The sequence below is a fragment of the Haemorhous mexicanus genome, chromosome 2 (genome assembly GCF_027477595.1).
Source record: "Haemorhous mexicanus isolate bHaeMex1 chromosome 2, bHaeMex1.pri, whole genome shotgun sequence".
Taxonomy (NCBI): domain Eukaryota; kingdom Metazoa; phylum Chordata; class Aves; order Passeriformes; family Fringillidae; genus Haemorhous; species Haemorhous mexicanus.
In genome coordinates, this window is record NC_082342.1 from 15052772 (window position 1) to 15069142 (window position 16371).

The 16371-nt window shown below is 45.4% G+C and overlaps 1 protein-coding gene across 2 annotated transcripts in view; it reads left to right on the plus strand.

The window, feature by feature from the left end:
- Positions 1–12715: 12715 nt before the first annotated feature.
- The window catches only part of UVRAG (UV radiation resistance associated), a 92972-nt gene continuing 89316 nt past the window's right edge, over positions 12716–16371 (plus strand). The window contains exon 1 of one of the 2 annotated variants that reach the window (XM_059873210.1): positions 12716–12907. In XM_059873210.1, the coding sequence (XP_059729193.1) occupies positions 12827–12907 (81 nt within the window). In that variant the 5' untranslated portion in view covers positions 12716–12826. The remainder of the gene's footprint in view (positions 12908–16371) is intronic. The other variant, XM_059873219.1, reaches the window with a different exon arrangement.

The window sequence follows — 16371 nt, forward strand, 5'->3', positions numbered from 1 at the left end:
GGGGCAGAGAGAGTCAGGTGAAGCTTGATCCATAGTGTAGTGGGAGATTTTGTGGCTGTAAATTCAGCACTGTATTTAAGATGTCAGTTTAGAAGCAGGTATGTCCCAGGTGCTGCTTGCATAGAGGCTTATAGCTGGAAATATGAGACTTCTTCATAGCCACAAAACTCCAAGGATAAGCTCTAGGAGCAGTGGGATGGTGCAGTCATGTAGCCCTGGTGTTGCAGACTTTTAGGGTAGACCTTAGGGGAAAAATGCAGTAGGGCTATTGATGCACGTGCTTTGGATCCCAGAAGTATTTGGGGAAATATAGAAGTTACTTCTGGCCTGAAGATGGCTTCTAATTACTCCATCCAGTGAATGTAAAGGAGCACACATAGAATCTAAAGTGAGCTACTTTTAAAAGTATTTATAAAATGTTTATGTGGATGTAAATGCTGCTTGTAGTGAGATTTCTTGGGAGTACAATTTGTTTATGTATAAACCCAAAACACTGCACTACTTGCATGTCTGACCTGCCTTTTCAACCATTCAGTTGAGTGTATTTTGAGCTCTAAAATGTGCCTTTCTTCTATGCAAGAGGATGGTACTTCACATTCCTGGAATCTTGCCTCTAAAGACAAATGTTCATCTGTCATATTTGATAGAGTATTGTATTACAGAGTATCAGTTTTTGTACAAATTTCTAGAAATAAACTTGGGCAAAAATAGTGGCCTGCTTTGGTCCCTTCAGTGTTGCAGGGTTTGTGGCTGGTATTACAGCAGTAATTTGTATGATTGCAGTTGTACCTTTTTTCCTGTGGGGAAAAATGGTTTGTCTCTACAAAAGCAGACTCACACCAAAACCGCTATCTCAGGAAGTGTGTAGTGGTAGACCTGGAAGAGTTAGGTTAAGGGTTGGGCTTGATCATAAAGGCTTTTACAAGCTTAATAATTCTGTTCTATCATCTGCATATTCCCTGCATGGGGCAGCCAGGATAGTTTAAGCAAATCTTTATGGTTTAAAGTTGGGGTTTTGCCTGGGAGTGTACAAGGAGCTGAGGCAGCCTCCATCTGTGGACCTCCACTGAACAGACACAGAAAGCACATTCCCTATTGCTCCTTACAGCAGATTACTTTGGGTTTTGTTGCTGCCTAGAACAGAAAATGCTGGATTATATCCCTGGTCCTCAGGTGAAGAAATCCTTCCAGCCCCTTTCAGTACTTGAAAGGGAGCTTTATAAAAAAGAGTGGCTTTCTATGCAGAGTGCTTAGTGATAGTACAAGGGCCAAATAATAACTTCTATGAATAGGCAATAAACCTAACAGAGAAGAGATTTAGATTGGATATTAGGAAGAAATTCTTCCCAGTATGGGACCCTGGCACAGGCTGCCCAAAGAAGCTCTTGCTGCCTCATCCTTGGAAGTGTTCCAGGCCAGTAACCTGGTTTAGTGGAAGGTGTCCCTGCTCCATGGCAGGGGAGTTGGAATGAGGTGAACTTTAAGGTCATTTCAATTCAAACCACTCTGCGATTATTCTTGTCAGAGCCCCTGGACTTCTACTTACTGGAGGTGCAAAGTGCTGCAGAAATAGTTCACAGTGCTGAAAAGGTCATGTGGGCTCTTCTGGTAGAGGGAGGTTTTAACCTGTTGTTTTTGGGCTGGGTCTGGCCTGTGAACCATGGAAGTGATCAATCAGTGCTGGCTGACTTTCACAGCCTCACAATGCTTTCTCCAACGTGGAAGCCAAACTTACTCTTTGCCCTTTTCAGGCGTGGCCAATGGAATTTTAAGTCTGCTCAGGAAGATAAACCTGGTGTGTTGCTTGCTTCCCCTTCTCCTCTCCCCTAGCAGGATTGAGTTGTATCTCTGTGTTCTGCTAGCTGACATGAAGGTTGTGTTTCCAGTGACTTCTCTGGAAATGAGTAGCAAGAAAAGCTCTGCCCAAACCACTTGTAACTACTTGTGACATATCACTGGAATCCACCTTTGAGGATTCCATGAACTGGAGGTCAGTTCTTGCAGATCTTTTTCCAAGCAGTGTTTTGATTATCAAGTTTTAGATCAAAGCATAGCTGCAGACTGAAAATCCCCCTAACACAGAGGAGGGAGAGAGTTATTTAAGACATGGCTCCATTGCAAAAAGGGATATACTAATGAATATCCTGTGATTTTCCATACTATGAGGTTGGACCAGCTCTGCTGAATTCTTGGCTGTGCTAAGAGTGCAGCAAGAGATTGATACTGAACATGGTTCTATTGCTATTACCAGTCTATGAAGGAGGAATTTTTGTCTGATCTCTGCTCATGCCCATGTTGTCTCATACAATAGTGTGTAGAAGGCCACATGCCTCTTGGGCTGATCTTAGAGTGTGGCAGCAGCTCAAGGGAGGTGATCTGGTCCCTTTGCTTGTGAGGCCCCACGTGTGCTGCTGCCTTCAGCTCTGGTGTCCCCACAAAGACACAGACCTGGCAAGTCCAGAGGAGGCCACTCAGAGGCTCTGAGGGCTGGAGCCTGTCTCTGCAGACAGACTGGGAAAGCTGAGGATGTTCAGCCTGGAAAAGAGAAGGCTTCAGGGAGATCTTAGAGCCCTGCCAGTGCGTAAAGCGGCTCCCAGAGCTGTAGAAGGACTTCGGACAAAGGTGTGGAGGGATAGGACAAGGGGCAATGGCTTCACAGTGACAGAAAGGCAGGGTTAGAAGGGTTTTTAGGAAGAAATTCTTCACTGTGAAACAGTGGCACAGGTTGCCCACAGAAGCTGTGGCTGCCCCATGCTTAGAAGTGATCAAGGTGAAGTTGGATGGGTCTTGGAGCAACCCAGTCTAGTGGAAGGTGCCTCTCCCATGGCAGGTGGGTGGAACTGGATGATCTTTAAGGTCGTTTCCAATTCAAACCATTCTGTGCTTCTATGAGCTTAAGCACTAATAGGAGTTAAAATTATCACCTCTGACTTTGGGGTGATAAGCATTAGAACAGTCTGCCCAGGGAAGTGGTAGAATCATGATCCCTAGGAGTGTTCTAAAACTTTGTGGATGTGACTTGTGGACAATGAGTTATTGGTGGCCTTGGCAGTGCCAGGTTAATGGTTGGACTCAGTGATCTTAGAGAAGACTTTTCCAGATATGACAGTTCTGTGATTCTTTGGTTCTGTGACTGCTGTGTGTTGCTGGGACTGTGTCAGGATGGAATTGCTGTGCTCTTGCTGCCTTATCTAGGTCAATTCTCTTGGCTGAGATAGGCTGCTGTCCACTATAGACCAGAGAAATGAGCATCTTTGCTTTCCTGTGGACCTGTCTTGCCTTTAGCTCAGCAACTTCCCCTTCCTCTGCTTTTGTTTAGCTTGGTATATGAAGTACATTTGCACTTCTCTGGTTCTTTAAGATCTCCCTGTCCTCCTAATTTTCCTCATTATACCTGCAAGAATCCTGATAAATCTGTCCCTCATTACAGGCTGGAAGAGGGGACTTTCCCCTTTCACCAGTTTTTCCTCATGTGTTTATACATAGTTACTGTCCTATTTTGTTGTCCTTGCCTCAAATCAGAGCTCTCCCTCTGGCAAACAGAACAAAAGGGTACATGACTCAGTTTATGGAAAAAGCATGGCAGTTGGATGCAGGCCACCTGCAGTGATTTTTCCCTTCCTTGACTGCCAGCCATGGGCATCCTGAGCATGTTACATGAATCCTGGGTTCAGTTTTGAGCCCTTCATGACAAGAAGGACATTGAAGGACAGAAACATGTCCACAGAAGGGAATGCAGCTGGGGAAGGGGCTGGAGTGCCAAAAGTGGCTGAGGGAGCTGGGTGGGGCTCAGTGTGGAGGAAAGGAAGCTTGGGGGCGGACTTTGTGACTCTCTTCAACTCCCTGACAGGAGAGTGAAGTCAGGTGAAGGTGGGCTCTGCTCCCAGGGGACAAGGGACAGGACAAGAGGAAACGGCCTTAAGTTGCACCAGGGAAGGTTTACGTAGTCTATTATGGAAAAATTCTTCACTGAAAGAGCAGTCAGGCATTAGAACAGGCTGCCAAGGGCAGTGGCAGAGTCTCCATCCCTGGAGGGATTTAACAGAAGTGTAGGTGTGGTATTTGGTGACATGGGTTAGTAGAGGGCTCGGTATGGAATGGTGGGACTCAATGGTCTTAGGGGGCTTTCCCAATCTTTATGATTCTGTGGGTTTGCTCAGCTGTTTTTTCCCTCTCTGTGAAGCAGGGCAGCATTATTTCCTACAACACCAGCTATAAAGGTGGGATATCACCAGCTTGCTTTGAGCCCCACATTAACAAGCACAGCATGAGCAGAATAATGTTATTTGTAGTGTGTACACAGCTTTTTTTTTTTTTTTTTGATTTAATGTGGAAGCAGACCTGGGTCTAATGAAGGAGATTGAAAAAACAAACAGAGAGGATGTGCTGCCCCCATAAGGTGCCTGTCAGTAACTCCATGATAATGTAACAGCCCCCAAGCATTTTGGGGAAACACCAAGTAGCAATGCCAAGAAATCACTCACCCAGACTAGAACAGCCTTCCTTTGAGGGGGCAGAAACCAGAAATGGATGCATTACCCTCTAAATGAACGTTCTGTCAATTTAGCCGAAGCAGCAGTACCGCAAGGAATAACAAATTCTTTTTCTACAGTGCACATTCTCAAAGCTTCATGCTGTAAAATGATCCCCTTGAAAATGGTTCTGTTTGGCAACGGCTTAGATAACTGAAATTTTTCCATTTAAAGAAAAATCCATACAATCACAAAAATAGGCATATTCTTGCTGCCAATGCCAGGAATTCAAGGGAGTACATTAGGCAGCTGAAAGGGCAGGAAAAAATGCTAATGTAGGGATTTCTCTATTTTGCTTTGTGGTTATCTTTTTTTTCTCTCAGATGGGGTTTTTAGAGTGAAGGTGTTTTAACAGGTTGTAAAAGGCCATAATGTAAGCCTGGTGGGAATTTGAACTCTGTCCATGGTCTGATTATTTACTGGTTCCCTGATTCCTCTTAGATCTGATCCACACTTCTAGCTAATCATACATTGGGAGCTTTTTCCCCAGTAGTTTTTGGCTTTGCACTGTGCTTTGATCAAGGCAGTACAATGCAGGCAGGAGCACCCTCCTGCCACATTTGACTGAGCCAATATGCCAAAATGCCAATTCCAATATGCCTCTGTGCCAAAATGTCATACTGCCGTTCCATGAGATCTTTGGAACGGTTGAGCTTGATGATCTGAGAGGTCTTTTCTAACCTAAATGATTCTGTGATTCTATACTTTTATGCAAATAGGCTGTATAGCATCAGCAACCATAGAACCCATCCATTCTTCTTCCTTTGTCACATCAGAAGGTCTGGATATCCCAAATTCTTTTTAAATAGATGTAAGGGTTTGATCAGTGAAGAGTCAGTCAGGATATTATGACCTACAGATGATACCTTTTAAGTATCAAAGATTAAGGAAGTTTTGGTGTTTTGGTATAATGGCATCATATTGTCTGGGAGATGCTTATAGCCAATGAAATTACAAAGTTTTGGTGCAAATGCTGTCCTGGGGAGGCTTAACAGCCAGTAGGCTCCAATTCAATGGGTATACTGATTTTTTCTCTTCTTATGTATATCAATGCTTTCATCCGGCAGAAACTTTTCATTCAAAGGGCCTTAAAGGTCTCTATAAATATTCCAAAGAAGGATTTACTTTTCCCATAGATTAAATGCAACCACTTCTGGAGTGGAAAGCACAACCATGAAACATCAGAGTAAGTGATAAAATCACATTACCCCCTCTGCAAGATGAAAATGCAGGTGTAGTAAAGGAAGGGACTTTATTTCAAGCGGAATTCAGAAATGTTTCCTTCAGGGACTTATGATAATGTACCAGGAGATATTTCATTACTGTACTTACATGGGAGTTTAGGAATTTTGCATGTGGTTTGGAAGACAGTTCTTGCAGTCCCAGTGCTTCTTTGTTACTGGGGTCAGTGGTCAGAGCCAGAGATGACACACACTTTCAGAGATCCTTGCAACAATAACAAGTTTTATTGTTCAGTTCCTCTTTATATAGGGGGTTTGAAACACCTTGGTCTAAACTGACTGGTCTGGTTTTACCACCCAGCTCTTTGACCAGTATGATGTCTGCAGCTTAGGATGGAACATGATTGGGTGAAGTCCCTGTTTGGGTTTGAATGTATCCTATCATTGCTCACTGAGGGGCTGGTTTATGGAATTGGGCTGGGTTTCTTATTTATAGCTGAATTAATTGCTGAGCCACAGACCAGCTGTGACACTTATTCAGTAGTGAACCTCTAGCCTTTGGCCTTGATCTACCCACTGAAATCAGAAAGCATCTTCTGGTTGATTGACATGGGTTTTTAATGTAGTCCCCAGTGGTAGCAACCACTTTGAGGTCGGTGGGTGCGAAGGACCCCATGTGCTTTTCTCCTTCATTTAATTGCCTTCTCATTTAAAATCTATTTCATTTCATAGAATTACAGAATAATTTCAGTTCTAAAGCCTTTCAGACCATTGAGCCCAACTATTCCCCCAGCACTTCCCAGCTCACCACTAATTCATCTCTCCAAGTGCCACATCCACATGCACACATCTGTTATATCCCGCCATGGATGTGGGCTCTACCACGGCCCTAGACAAGCTGTTCCAGGGCTGGATGACCATCTCCATGAAAAATTTTTCCCAATATCTAACCTAAATCTCCCCTCACACAACTTGGGGTCATTTCCTTTTGTCCTGTCCCTTGTACCCTGGGAGAAGAACCTGACTCCCACTGGCTCCACCCCCTTGTCAGGAAGTTGTAGAGGGGGAGAAGGGCCCACCCAAGCCTCTTTTCTGCAGGCTGAGGCCCCCCGCTCCCTCGGATGCTCCTTGTCACACTTGTGCTCTACCCCTTTCACTACTTTCCCTATCTCATTCACAATTTATATATTTAATATAATTTAATATAGTATAATATATATTTCAAATACATGTTTGAGTCTGAGAAAGAAGTTTTTTCCCTGTAAATAATAGCCCTTTTAAGCACCAGGAGAGTAACAGATATTCTAAACATCATTTGCCTTCCAAAGCACCAGGAGTCCTCTTCTGTGTCCTGTGTGGAAATTATCTAATGGTTATGAGCTGACTTGAAAATGTCTTCTACTGAAAGTGGATGTCCTCTGTGAACATAATGTAACCTAAACAGCTTGATGGTGTGTCAAAAACACAATGAAGTGCCTCTGTCTGAGGTGGGGTTTATCTATAATGGGACACTCAGGAAACTTAGAATAAATTAATTAAATCAGCTTTAATACCCCCATATTTATGTAGCTGATGGTGATGGTAAAGTGCAAACAATGGCCAGTTGCAAATTAATACAGTCCCCCTTGGAGTTTATGGCATTAAAGGCTTATATTACTATTAATTTAAAACCAAGGGCCTCTACATTAAACCGATCTGACATTTACTGTGCTTTTCACTGTGAGCTTCTGATACATTGTCTAGGGGTTATTAGAACACCTTAGGTATCTGCAAGTGTCTCACAGCAGTTCAAAATAACCTCTGTGAAGGGAGCAAACATATTCAGCTGCAACTAAAAATACAGATTCTAAGAAATACCTTGGACACAAACAGGTGCAAAGTTCAATGCCTACAAAACCAGTCTCTTGTTTTAGTCACTCTTGCTTAAGATTGAGCCCTCTCAAAGGAAAGCTAAACAAACTCTTTTAACCCCACATCTCTGGCTGTAAAATACATTATTTGATACCCATTCAGAGCAGAATTTGTCCTTTTTTTCTGTGTAAACAGTTCACAAACTTCAAGTATTTTGCTCTGCATTTGGAATGCCTCTCTACCCATCAGTGAAGTATGTTGTCTCACTGGAGGGATTTTGCAATGATCTCATTCCCCAATAGGAAGCATATCTGACCTGATCTGTGGCAGAAGTAGGAATTATTGTTAGCCACAAGGTAATTTCTTCCCTTCCCAAAGGGAAGAAATTACCTTGTGGCTAACAATTTGCTACCCTGCCAAAATTTGCAATAAAGTCTTTTAAATAATATCTCTAATAACTTGAAGGTAGTATCTCTCCACCATATATCATTTTCAAGGACCTGAGTCCATATATCTCAACTTCAGTGCAAAAAGACTAGTGATAAAGTAGTGCTTCCAGAAATGGCAATTAAATATTCCAGTGTAATTTCTGGCAATTCCTCGCTGGCACTTCATCCAGCTTTCTCCAGAGCCTTTTCAAAAATACACTTCATTCTGCAGGAGTCTTTACCAAATTTTGTTAAAATTGCTTTTTGGAATTTTGTTAGTAGTAATTTTAATTATATTCTGGCTTTGCTTTCCAAAAAAAAAAAGAAAAAATGTCCAGAAGAAATGCCTTCTGGTATTCCATAATGTCAAAGTGAGGAGCTGCCAGTGTGAGTTAGACAACACATAAACACAAGACAGAGTCAGTAATCTGGTGATGTTTTTGATTGTTGAATTCATTTGAAGAAGACTGAAGATCACAGAACCACAGACTGGCTTAGATTGAAAGGGACCTTAAATCTCATTTTGTTCCAGCCCTCTGCTATGTGCAAAGACACTTTCTACTATACCAGGGTGCTCTAAGCCCCATCCAACCTGGCCCATCTTGTGGCTGCTCCATCTCCTTCCAGGGATGGAGCAGCCACAGCTTCTCTGGGCAACCTGTGCCAGGGCCTCACCACTCACAGGGACAAATTTCTTTGAAATATCCAGTTTAAGCTTGCTTTCTTTCAATGTGAGGTCATTCCCCCTTGTCGTAGGCTCACAAAGTCCCAGAATATTCTGAGTTGGAAAGGACTCACTAGGATTATTCTGTCATTCCAAGCCCTTGTCCAAAGTCCTAGCTCTCTTGCAGCTCCTTTAGGCACTGGCAGGGGGTGGTCTAAGGTTTCCATGGAGCGTTCTCTTCTCCAGGCTGGACACCCTCAGCTCTCCCAGCCTGTCTCCAGAGCAGAGAGCCTCCAGCTCTCAGAGCACCTCTGTGGCCTCCTTTGAACTTGCTGCAGCAGCTCCACATCCTTCTGATGTTGGACCCCAGAGCAGGAGGCAGCACTGCAGGTGGGGTCTCTCACCTAAGCAGGACAGAAGGGCAGAACCCCTTCCCCTACTGCCCTGGCTGTGGGATCAGCCCAGCACATGGGGGCTTCTGGGCTCTCAGCACACATGGTCAATCCTGTTGAACTTCTCACCCATCAATACTCTAAAATTCTTCTCCCCTGGGCTGCTCCCTGTTCATTCTTTGCCCAACCTGTGTTTGTGCTTGGGATTGCCCTGACCCGTGTGGAGGGCCTTGTAGGAATACAGCTAGAAAGCTGAGCTGGGAGCACTGTCCAGCTCATGACAGAAGTGGATATGTTAGCCTTAGTAGGCTGCAAGCCTTGGCAACAGAAAGCAGAACCTTGAAGAAGGAATGCAGAAGTTAGCAGTGCGCTTGGTACGATGGGCTTGGTAAGCAGAACTTCTGTGAGATAACACATAACCTGCAGGAGTTAGTAGGAGGCTCTGAATTAAGCAATGTTACCCAGTTACATAAATGTTATAGTTGTGCTATTTTTAGTAATTGCTGAAAAGGCACATAAGCTCAGCTTTGTGAATCAATAAACGGCTTCATGTGTGCAAACCATGGAGTTCACATCCCTTTCGTCAACTGCCATCAGGACCTTGGACATGGTCTGGTTGAACTTCACAAGGTTCACACAGACAGACCCACTTCTCCGGCCTGTCCAGATCCCTCTTGACACCATTCCTTCGCTCTACACAGTAGACACACCACTCAGGTTGGGTAGATAGGGAGGTTATGGATGTGGGATGCACACAGTGTTCCCATGTCCATAACCTCCCCATCTGCCCAACCTGAATGGTGTGTCTACTGTACTTGCTGCAGCTGCAGGAGCTTCATCTTTTATAATAACACACTGCAGGAACACCCATGGGGACATAATAAGGGTTATTCTGTGATCTTCAAACTGTTGCAGACAGATAATGACAACCTTTTGATTTGGTTAAAAAATTCAGAGGACAGTTTCCTAGGGCATCAGTAAATTACACAGGGTCCTATGTAATGCCATATACATGGGTGAGTTGGGCACTACTGCTCCAGCATTACTGCTTCCAGTGTCTGCTCATAATTGGGGGCAAAAGAAACCCCTCTCCAGCTGAAGCTTGCAAATACTCTGCTTAAAATAATCCAGCAATCCTAATTAATGAACGAATTGTTGTAAGCCCTATAATTCAGGAACAATCTGGGCTATTAAATGGCTGTCATCATGTTGAATGGACATTGTGGTGAACTATACAAGGCAGTACTAAACCTCTCAAAACTCATGAAAATCAGATGTAAATCTGAAACCTTATCCCTACAAACTTCTTATTTTATAATGCCCTTGGAAATTATTTTTTCATGCTGACATAACAAAACCTAACAATAAATCTGAAATTTAGAATAAGGCCAAAGCTTGAGCTAGTGTGAGTTGGAAATCTGCCAGGACTTCTTTGCAGTTGTATGAGTTCCACTGCTACAAAATCAGCAATATAGCCACATGGGTTTTGGGGTCATATTTGAATTTTTCTCTGAGCAATATTTTACTTTTTAGTCCCTGAATTGTGGGTAAGAGCTCTCAGTCTACATCAAGCAGCAAATGCAATCTCCATATACACTGAAGGTGAAGTGCTATGGTAAATAAACATCACTATTTTTTTTTTCTAAACATCACTATTTTATCATCACAGTTTGGTCCTGTGGAAAAGAAGTAGAAAAATCCTGCTATGGTAATGACATTTGGATGTAAAATTCAGGAAATTTCACTATGTAAATTAGTGTCCTGGTGTTCTCTGGGATAGAGTTAATTTTCTCCCTAGTAGCTGCTATGTGGTTGTGTTTTGGATTTAGGATGAGGATTATGTTGATAACATACTTTTTATAGAAGGAGAAGGTGAAGACTTTTCAACAAGTTCACTTTTGAATACCCTAGATCAAAATAAGTGCTGAAGACAATGCTGTTACAGCACCTCACTGAAGCATGGAATACTACAAACCAAGGAGTGCTGCAGGCGAATGAAGGCTTACTGAGCTTCCAGCAGGAAGCTGTGGCAGATGCTTGGTGCTGAGGACAGGAGGACTGGAGGAGAGGAGGAGCGGAGGATGGGATTTTCCAGCACCACACAGCACACTCGACCCTTTCAGAGAAGCATTTCCAGTGCTGTGACATGCATTAGGAACAGGCATTCCCAGTGCCACTGCAGGGATGGCAGGACTGGTGTTCTCAGTCAAGTGTTTTGGCTCAGTCCTGATGGCCCCTGGCAGTGCCATGGGGATGGGCATCTTGAGTGTGACCGCCTACGCTGCAGAATGCTCTTGGGATGGACAGCCCTGGTGGGCACAGGCACAGGACTGGTGCTCTGAGAGCTGCACCCTACATGGGGATGGTGCTGTTCCAGGTGGGCATGGTCTCCTCTGTTCAGGATGGATGTTGCCTGGGTGGGATGGGATGGAGGTAGGTGCTGAGGGGATGTCTGCATTGGGCTTTGGTGTGTGCAGGCATCATGCCTGGTATAATGTGAGGTGAGCTGGCCTGATGGGGGATGGCTCGGTGGGTAATGGGATAGGTCCATGAGCTGTGGGAAGGGTTTGGCTGATATGGGGTTGGTTGGCACAATGAGGGGCAGGTTGGTCTGTTGTTGGGCAGATTGGGGTGATGTGGGGCAGGTGGATGTGCTATAGAGAAGGCTGGTGTGATGCGAGGCAAGTGGATGTGATGTGGGGGAAGGTTCACAGAATCATGGAATAAGCTGTGTTGGAAAAGACTCATCAGGATCATCAACTACAGTTCCTGGCCCTGTGTAGGACACCCCAACAATCCTACCATGTGCCTGAGAGCATTGTCCAAATGCTTCTTGAGCTCTGTCAGATTTGATGCTGTGACACCTTCCTGGGGAGCCTATTCCAGTGCTCAGCCACCCTCTGGATGAAGAACCTTATTTGAATATCCCACTCAAACCTTTCCCAACTCAGCTTCAGGCCATTCATTCAGGTCCTGTCACTGGTCACGAGAGTTAAGACATGTCCCTCTGCTTCTCCTCCTGAGGATACTGAAGACCTCAATGAGGCCTACTCTTGTTCACTCTCTTCTCCAGGCTGAACAAGAGAAGTGACCTCAGTTGCTCCTTATAAGCCTCTCCAGACCCTTCGCCGCCCTCATGGCCCTCCTTTAGATCCTCTGCAATAACCTAAGGTCTTTTTTATATTGACATGGCATAGATGGATATGACACTGGGCAGGCCGGCCTGTTTTGGATATGGTGTTGAGCAGGTCGGAGTGACGTGGAGGGGGTGCTGAGGGTGACGCCCCTCCCGATGCCCAGCGCGGGGCCCGGCCCGGCCCCGCAGCCCCTCAGGGCGCCATGGCGACCGCCCCTCCGGCCCCTCCGCCGAACTATTTTCCGTCTCCCACGTGATGACAACAGCTCCCGCACACGTGACGGAGGGCATGCTGTCAATCAAACTCCATCTCCTCCAATCATGGCCCGCAATCGGGCGCCGTCCCGCCTTCCGGAAGCGGGCGCTCTAATCGGCGCCGGCGCGCGTTCCGGCGGTTTGACAGGGCCGGCGCAGCGGGGCGTTGATTGGCGTCAGACTGAGCCAGTCGCAACTCGAGAGGGCGCGTGGGGTTCCGCCCCTACGGAGAGAGGGCCAATGGGCGCGCGGGAGGCGGAGCCCCGCCCACCCCCGGCACTGCGGTAATATGGCTCCGTAGCGGGCGGCCGGCTTGGCGTTGCTGCCGCCATTAACCCCTGCGCGCCCGGCGGCCTCGGGGGAGCGGAACGGGGACCCTACGTGAGGATGACCTCGGCTGCCGGTCCCGCCGCTTTGCCGCCCGGCTCCGCCGCCCGCGCCCTGCATGTGGAGCTGCCTTCGCAGCAGGTACGGCGGGGCCTCGGGGCGGCGCTCGGAGGGGGCTGAGGCGGAGGAGGGTGTCCTGAGGTGAATCAGGGGTGTCCCCTGACGTGTGGGGTGTTCTGAGGTGAGGGGGATGTGCTGTTTTAAGAGTGGGATGCCCTGAGGTGTACACGGGAGCGTGCTCACTGAGGTGTGGGTTGTTCTGGGGTGCAGGGAGATGTTTCCTGAACTGAGAGCAGCTCCCTGAGGCGCACAGGGGTTGCTCCCTCGGGTGAGTGGGGTGCTCCCTGCGGTGAAGGGACAGGTACTCCACAAGGTGTCAGTGGGGCTTCCCCGAGGTCTGGGGGTACCTGAGGTAGAGTCCCCAAGCTGGTGGAAGGGGAGTCCCTGAGGCAAGGGGCAGTTTGAGCACCTTCCTCTTGGGCTGGTAGGGAGGCGAGAGGATGCATGGGGGTCTGTGCCTTTCTCCCGGGGGAGTCAGGTGGTGTTTCCTCTCCCAGAAGACTACTTCTGTGCCTAGAAAGGATCTGGAGCAGACTAAAGGTGGGAGTTGCAGCAGGAATAACACCGTGAAAATCCATGTTAAACTTGGGCACCTCGTGAGGCCGGAGCAGCTGGGGTGTCCCCTCCTCCTCCTCTTGGTGGGGTGGGGAGCAAGTGTGGATATAACATGAGGTATATTCTGAAAATATACCTCATGTTATATCTCTCCCCGTTGCATCCTTCCTTCACCTAACTCTGTTTTTCCTGTTTGCTGATAGTTGGCTTTTGGCTTACTGGGCATTTGTCCCATGTTTTCATTTTAGAGAGCATTAATTTTAAGTGAGGAAGACTAGGTTCTGCCTGAGCATTGAGTAATCCCTATCAAACCGACTCTGTGCCCTTTCCCCTCTTCCATGTGGTCACTTTGGTTGTACAGGAGCTGGAGCAGGACTGGTGAAGGCAGGAGTACTTAGCAAAATTTTGCTTTTCTTTAGATATAGTGTAAGATGTGAATGTTGTTTTGGCTCATTGACTCAGTGCAGTCGATGTTATTATGAATTAGACACACAATCTGTTTTACTTGAGCTATATGTTACCAGGTGGGAATATAAAGAGTACCTAGAGAAGAAATCAACAGATGTTAACTTGAAGTGGATCTATAACTGCTCTTTTGTTAAACATGTTCTAGAAGACATCCACTTGGGGGCAAATGGAGGGAAATGGAGGTGGCTGTTGGCCACCAACCCTAATTTGCGAGCAAGTGCTTACTCTGAAATGTGGGTCTGCTCTGTGTTAATAAACATGAACACTGCTCTGTCTGTACAGGAAACAATGGATTGTCCATGAGATCAAGTATGGCCTTCTCCTTGCTGAATTTTTGGCTTCATTCTTTCTCAGGCTTGTGCAAGGACCAAGTGAATGCTGCAGGGAGAAGCCTGAGATATTAGTCATTGGATTTCGTTTGTGAAAGTGAGACCAAAACACAGGCTTTTTCTTCTAGGAGCAGAAACTTTTATAGGAGTTCCTAGGAGCAGAAATTGAGTCATCAATTATAGGCTGTTCCAATTGAGTAAATATTTAGTGAAGATGCTGCTTGTGTGTTCATTGTAGCAAGTGTAAGGCTGTGACAGAGACTGAGGTATTCTGCTGTGTGCTCTTCTAACACGAGGACCATGTGCTGAGGGATCTGTGTACTGTGTTTACTTAGATTCAAATTGAGAGGCTCAGCTGAACACACTGATAGCAAAGCACCGTCTTTCTTTGTATTATCTGAGCTCAAAAGTCTGGTACTGAAATGCAAGATACCTTGAAGGGGGCTCAGCACACTGGAGCTATTTTACTGCAGAATTATGAAAAAGATAAGTCATTCCTTCTATATTGTACCACCTCTGTAATGCCACAGTATGGCTGACCCAAGATATGTGATGCTACGTAAGGCAAGGTAATTGTTTGCTGTGTGCCAGCACAAAATCAGCTTGGTGATTTGTTTCAGTAGGCAGCTTTCTCTAGGACATCCAAAGCTACATTTTTTTGACTCTAAGATTTTATAGTGACTATAAGAATTGAGAGCAGGATGGTCTGAGCAATGGCTATAAATCTCTCCAAAGACAAACTGTGAATTCTCAACTGTGAATTCAAGGTGAGTGCTTTTAATGACTGAAGAGACTTTTTAGGGGCAGAAGTACTGACAGTGTAATTTGGATTTAGTCTAGCTTTAGTCGTTCCAGTAACATTCACATTGATTAGAAAACAGCATTCCTGCTACTGACACTTTTGCAGGAGTAAAAAGATAAGTCTGAAACCTTTTGCTGCTGTGATGATACTTATGTCAAAACTGACTGACCTCTCCTGTAACTTGTTTGTGTGGCAGGATGACTCGGGCAAAAAATGCTTTTTGCTGTTGTATTCTGTATTTTAAGAAAGAGAAATAGAGGATATGGCTGTAAAGAAATGCATCTGATTAAGCATAAAATCCTCATTTGAATCCCTTAGTAATTGTGTCAGGGTGTTGTTCTCTTCTGCTGTACAAGTGAGCACAACAGAACTGAAAATGCGAAATAATTGCACTTCAGGAGCAGAGATTCTTTAGTAATATCTCTTTGCAGTTGCTCTACACAAGAAAACTGGGAGTGTCATAATAACTTAAGGATTTCTGAATGCTCAAAACAAACTGTTCAATCCTGTCATTATAAGCAGTTCAAAGAAGTGGAGGGGTTGGGGGACCCAAACCTTTCAGACTCCTATATATCCTCAGTGGAAGGGATTGGACAGAAAAATGCAGCCTGAATGTACAGAGGCAGTCATGCCACAGTCAAATGATCTGTTGAGTGCTACTGTGCTAATTGCTGGCCAAAACAGATTTCACATGTGGTTGTCTAGTAACAGGAAAGCACATAGTCATGGACTCCAAAACCAGTGCCTTGGGAGGGTGTATGTGAGGGAGGGAGATGTATCTGCTGAGTATGGATGTGGTGGTAAGGAGGGAAGGGGTAAATTGTGCCATTGTGCACAGTCATGAATAGTGTCAGAGCAGGTGACCCAATATTTTCTGTATCTTTCAGTTCACAAACGTCTCTTGACAGATAGTGAAAGTTTCTGTGGAGAGGAGCAGCAATGAGGTTTCAGCTACAGGTGTCAGAAGTGTATTTTAGGATAGAGCAAAACAGAGCAACCAGCTAGTGAAACTTCTCAAGGACATTCTTTAGCCTCCATTAACATTAAGACTAGCATTCCTAAAGGTCCAGTTGGAGTTTTATGCACTTGTATAAGTCCAAGAGCAGTGCTCATCATACATGGCTCCTGTGGCTTCCACAGCAGCATCTCTACCCTCAGGATCTGACTGTCTAACCAACTCCTTATCCATCTAACAGTCCACTCATCAAATCCATGTCTCCAATTTGGAGAGAAGGATGTTGTGGGGGATCATGTCAAAGGCTTTACCAAAATCCAGATAAATAGCATCTGTAACTCTTCCCTTGTTCACTCATGTAGCCACCCCATCATAG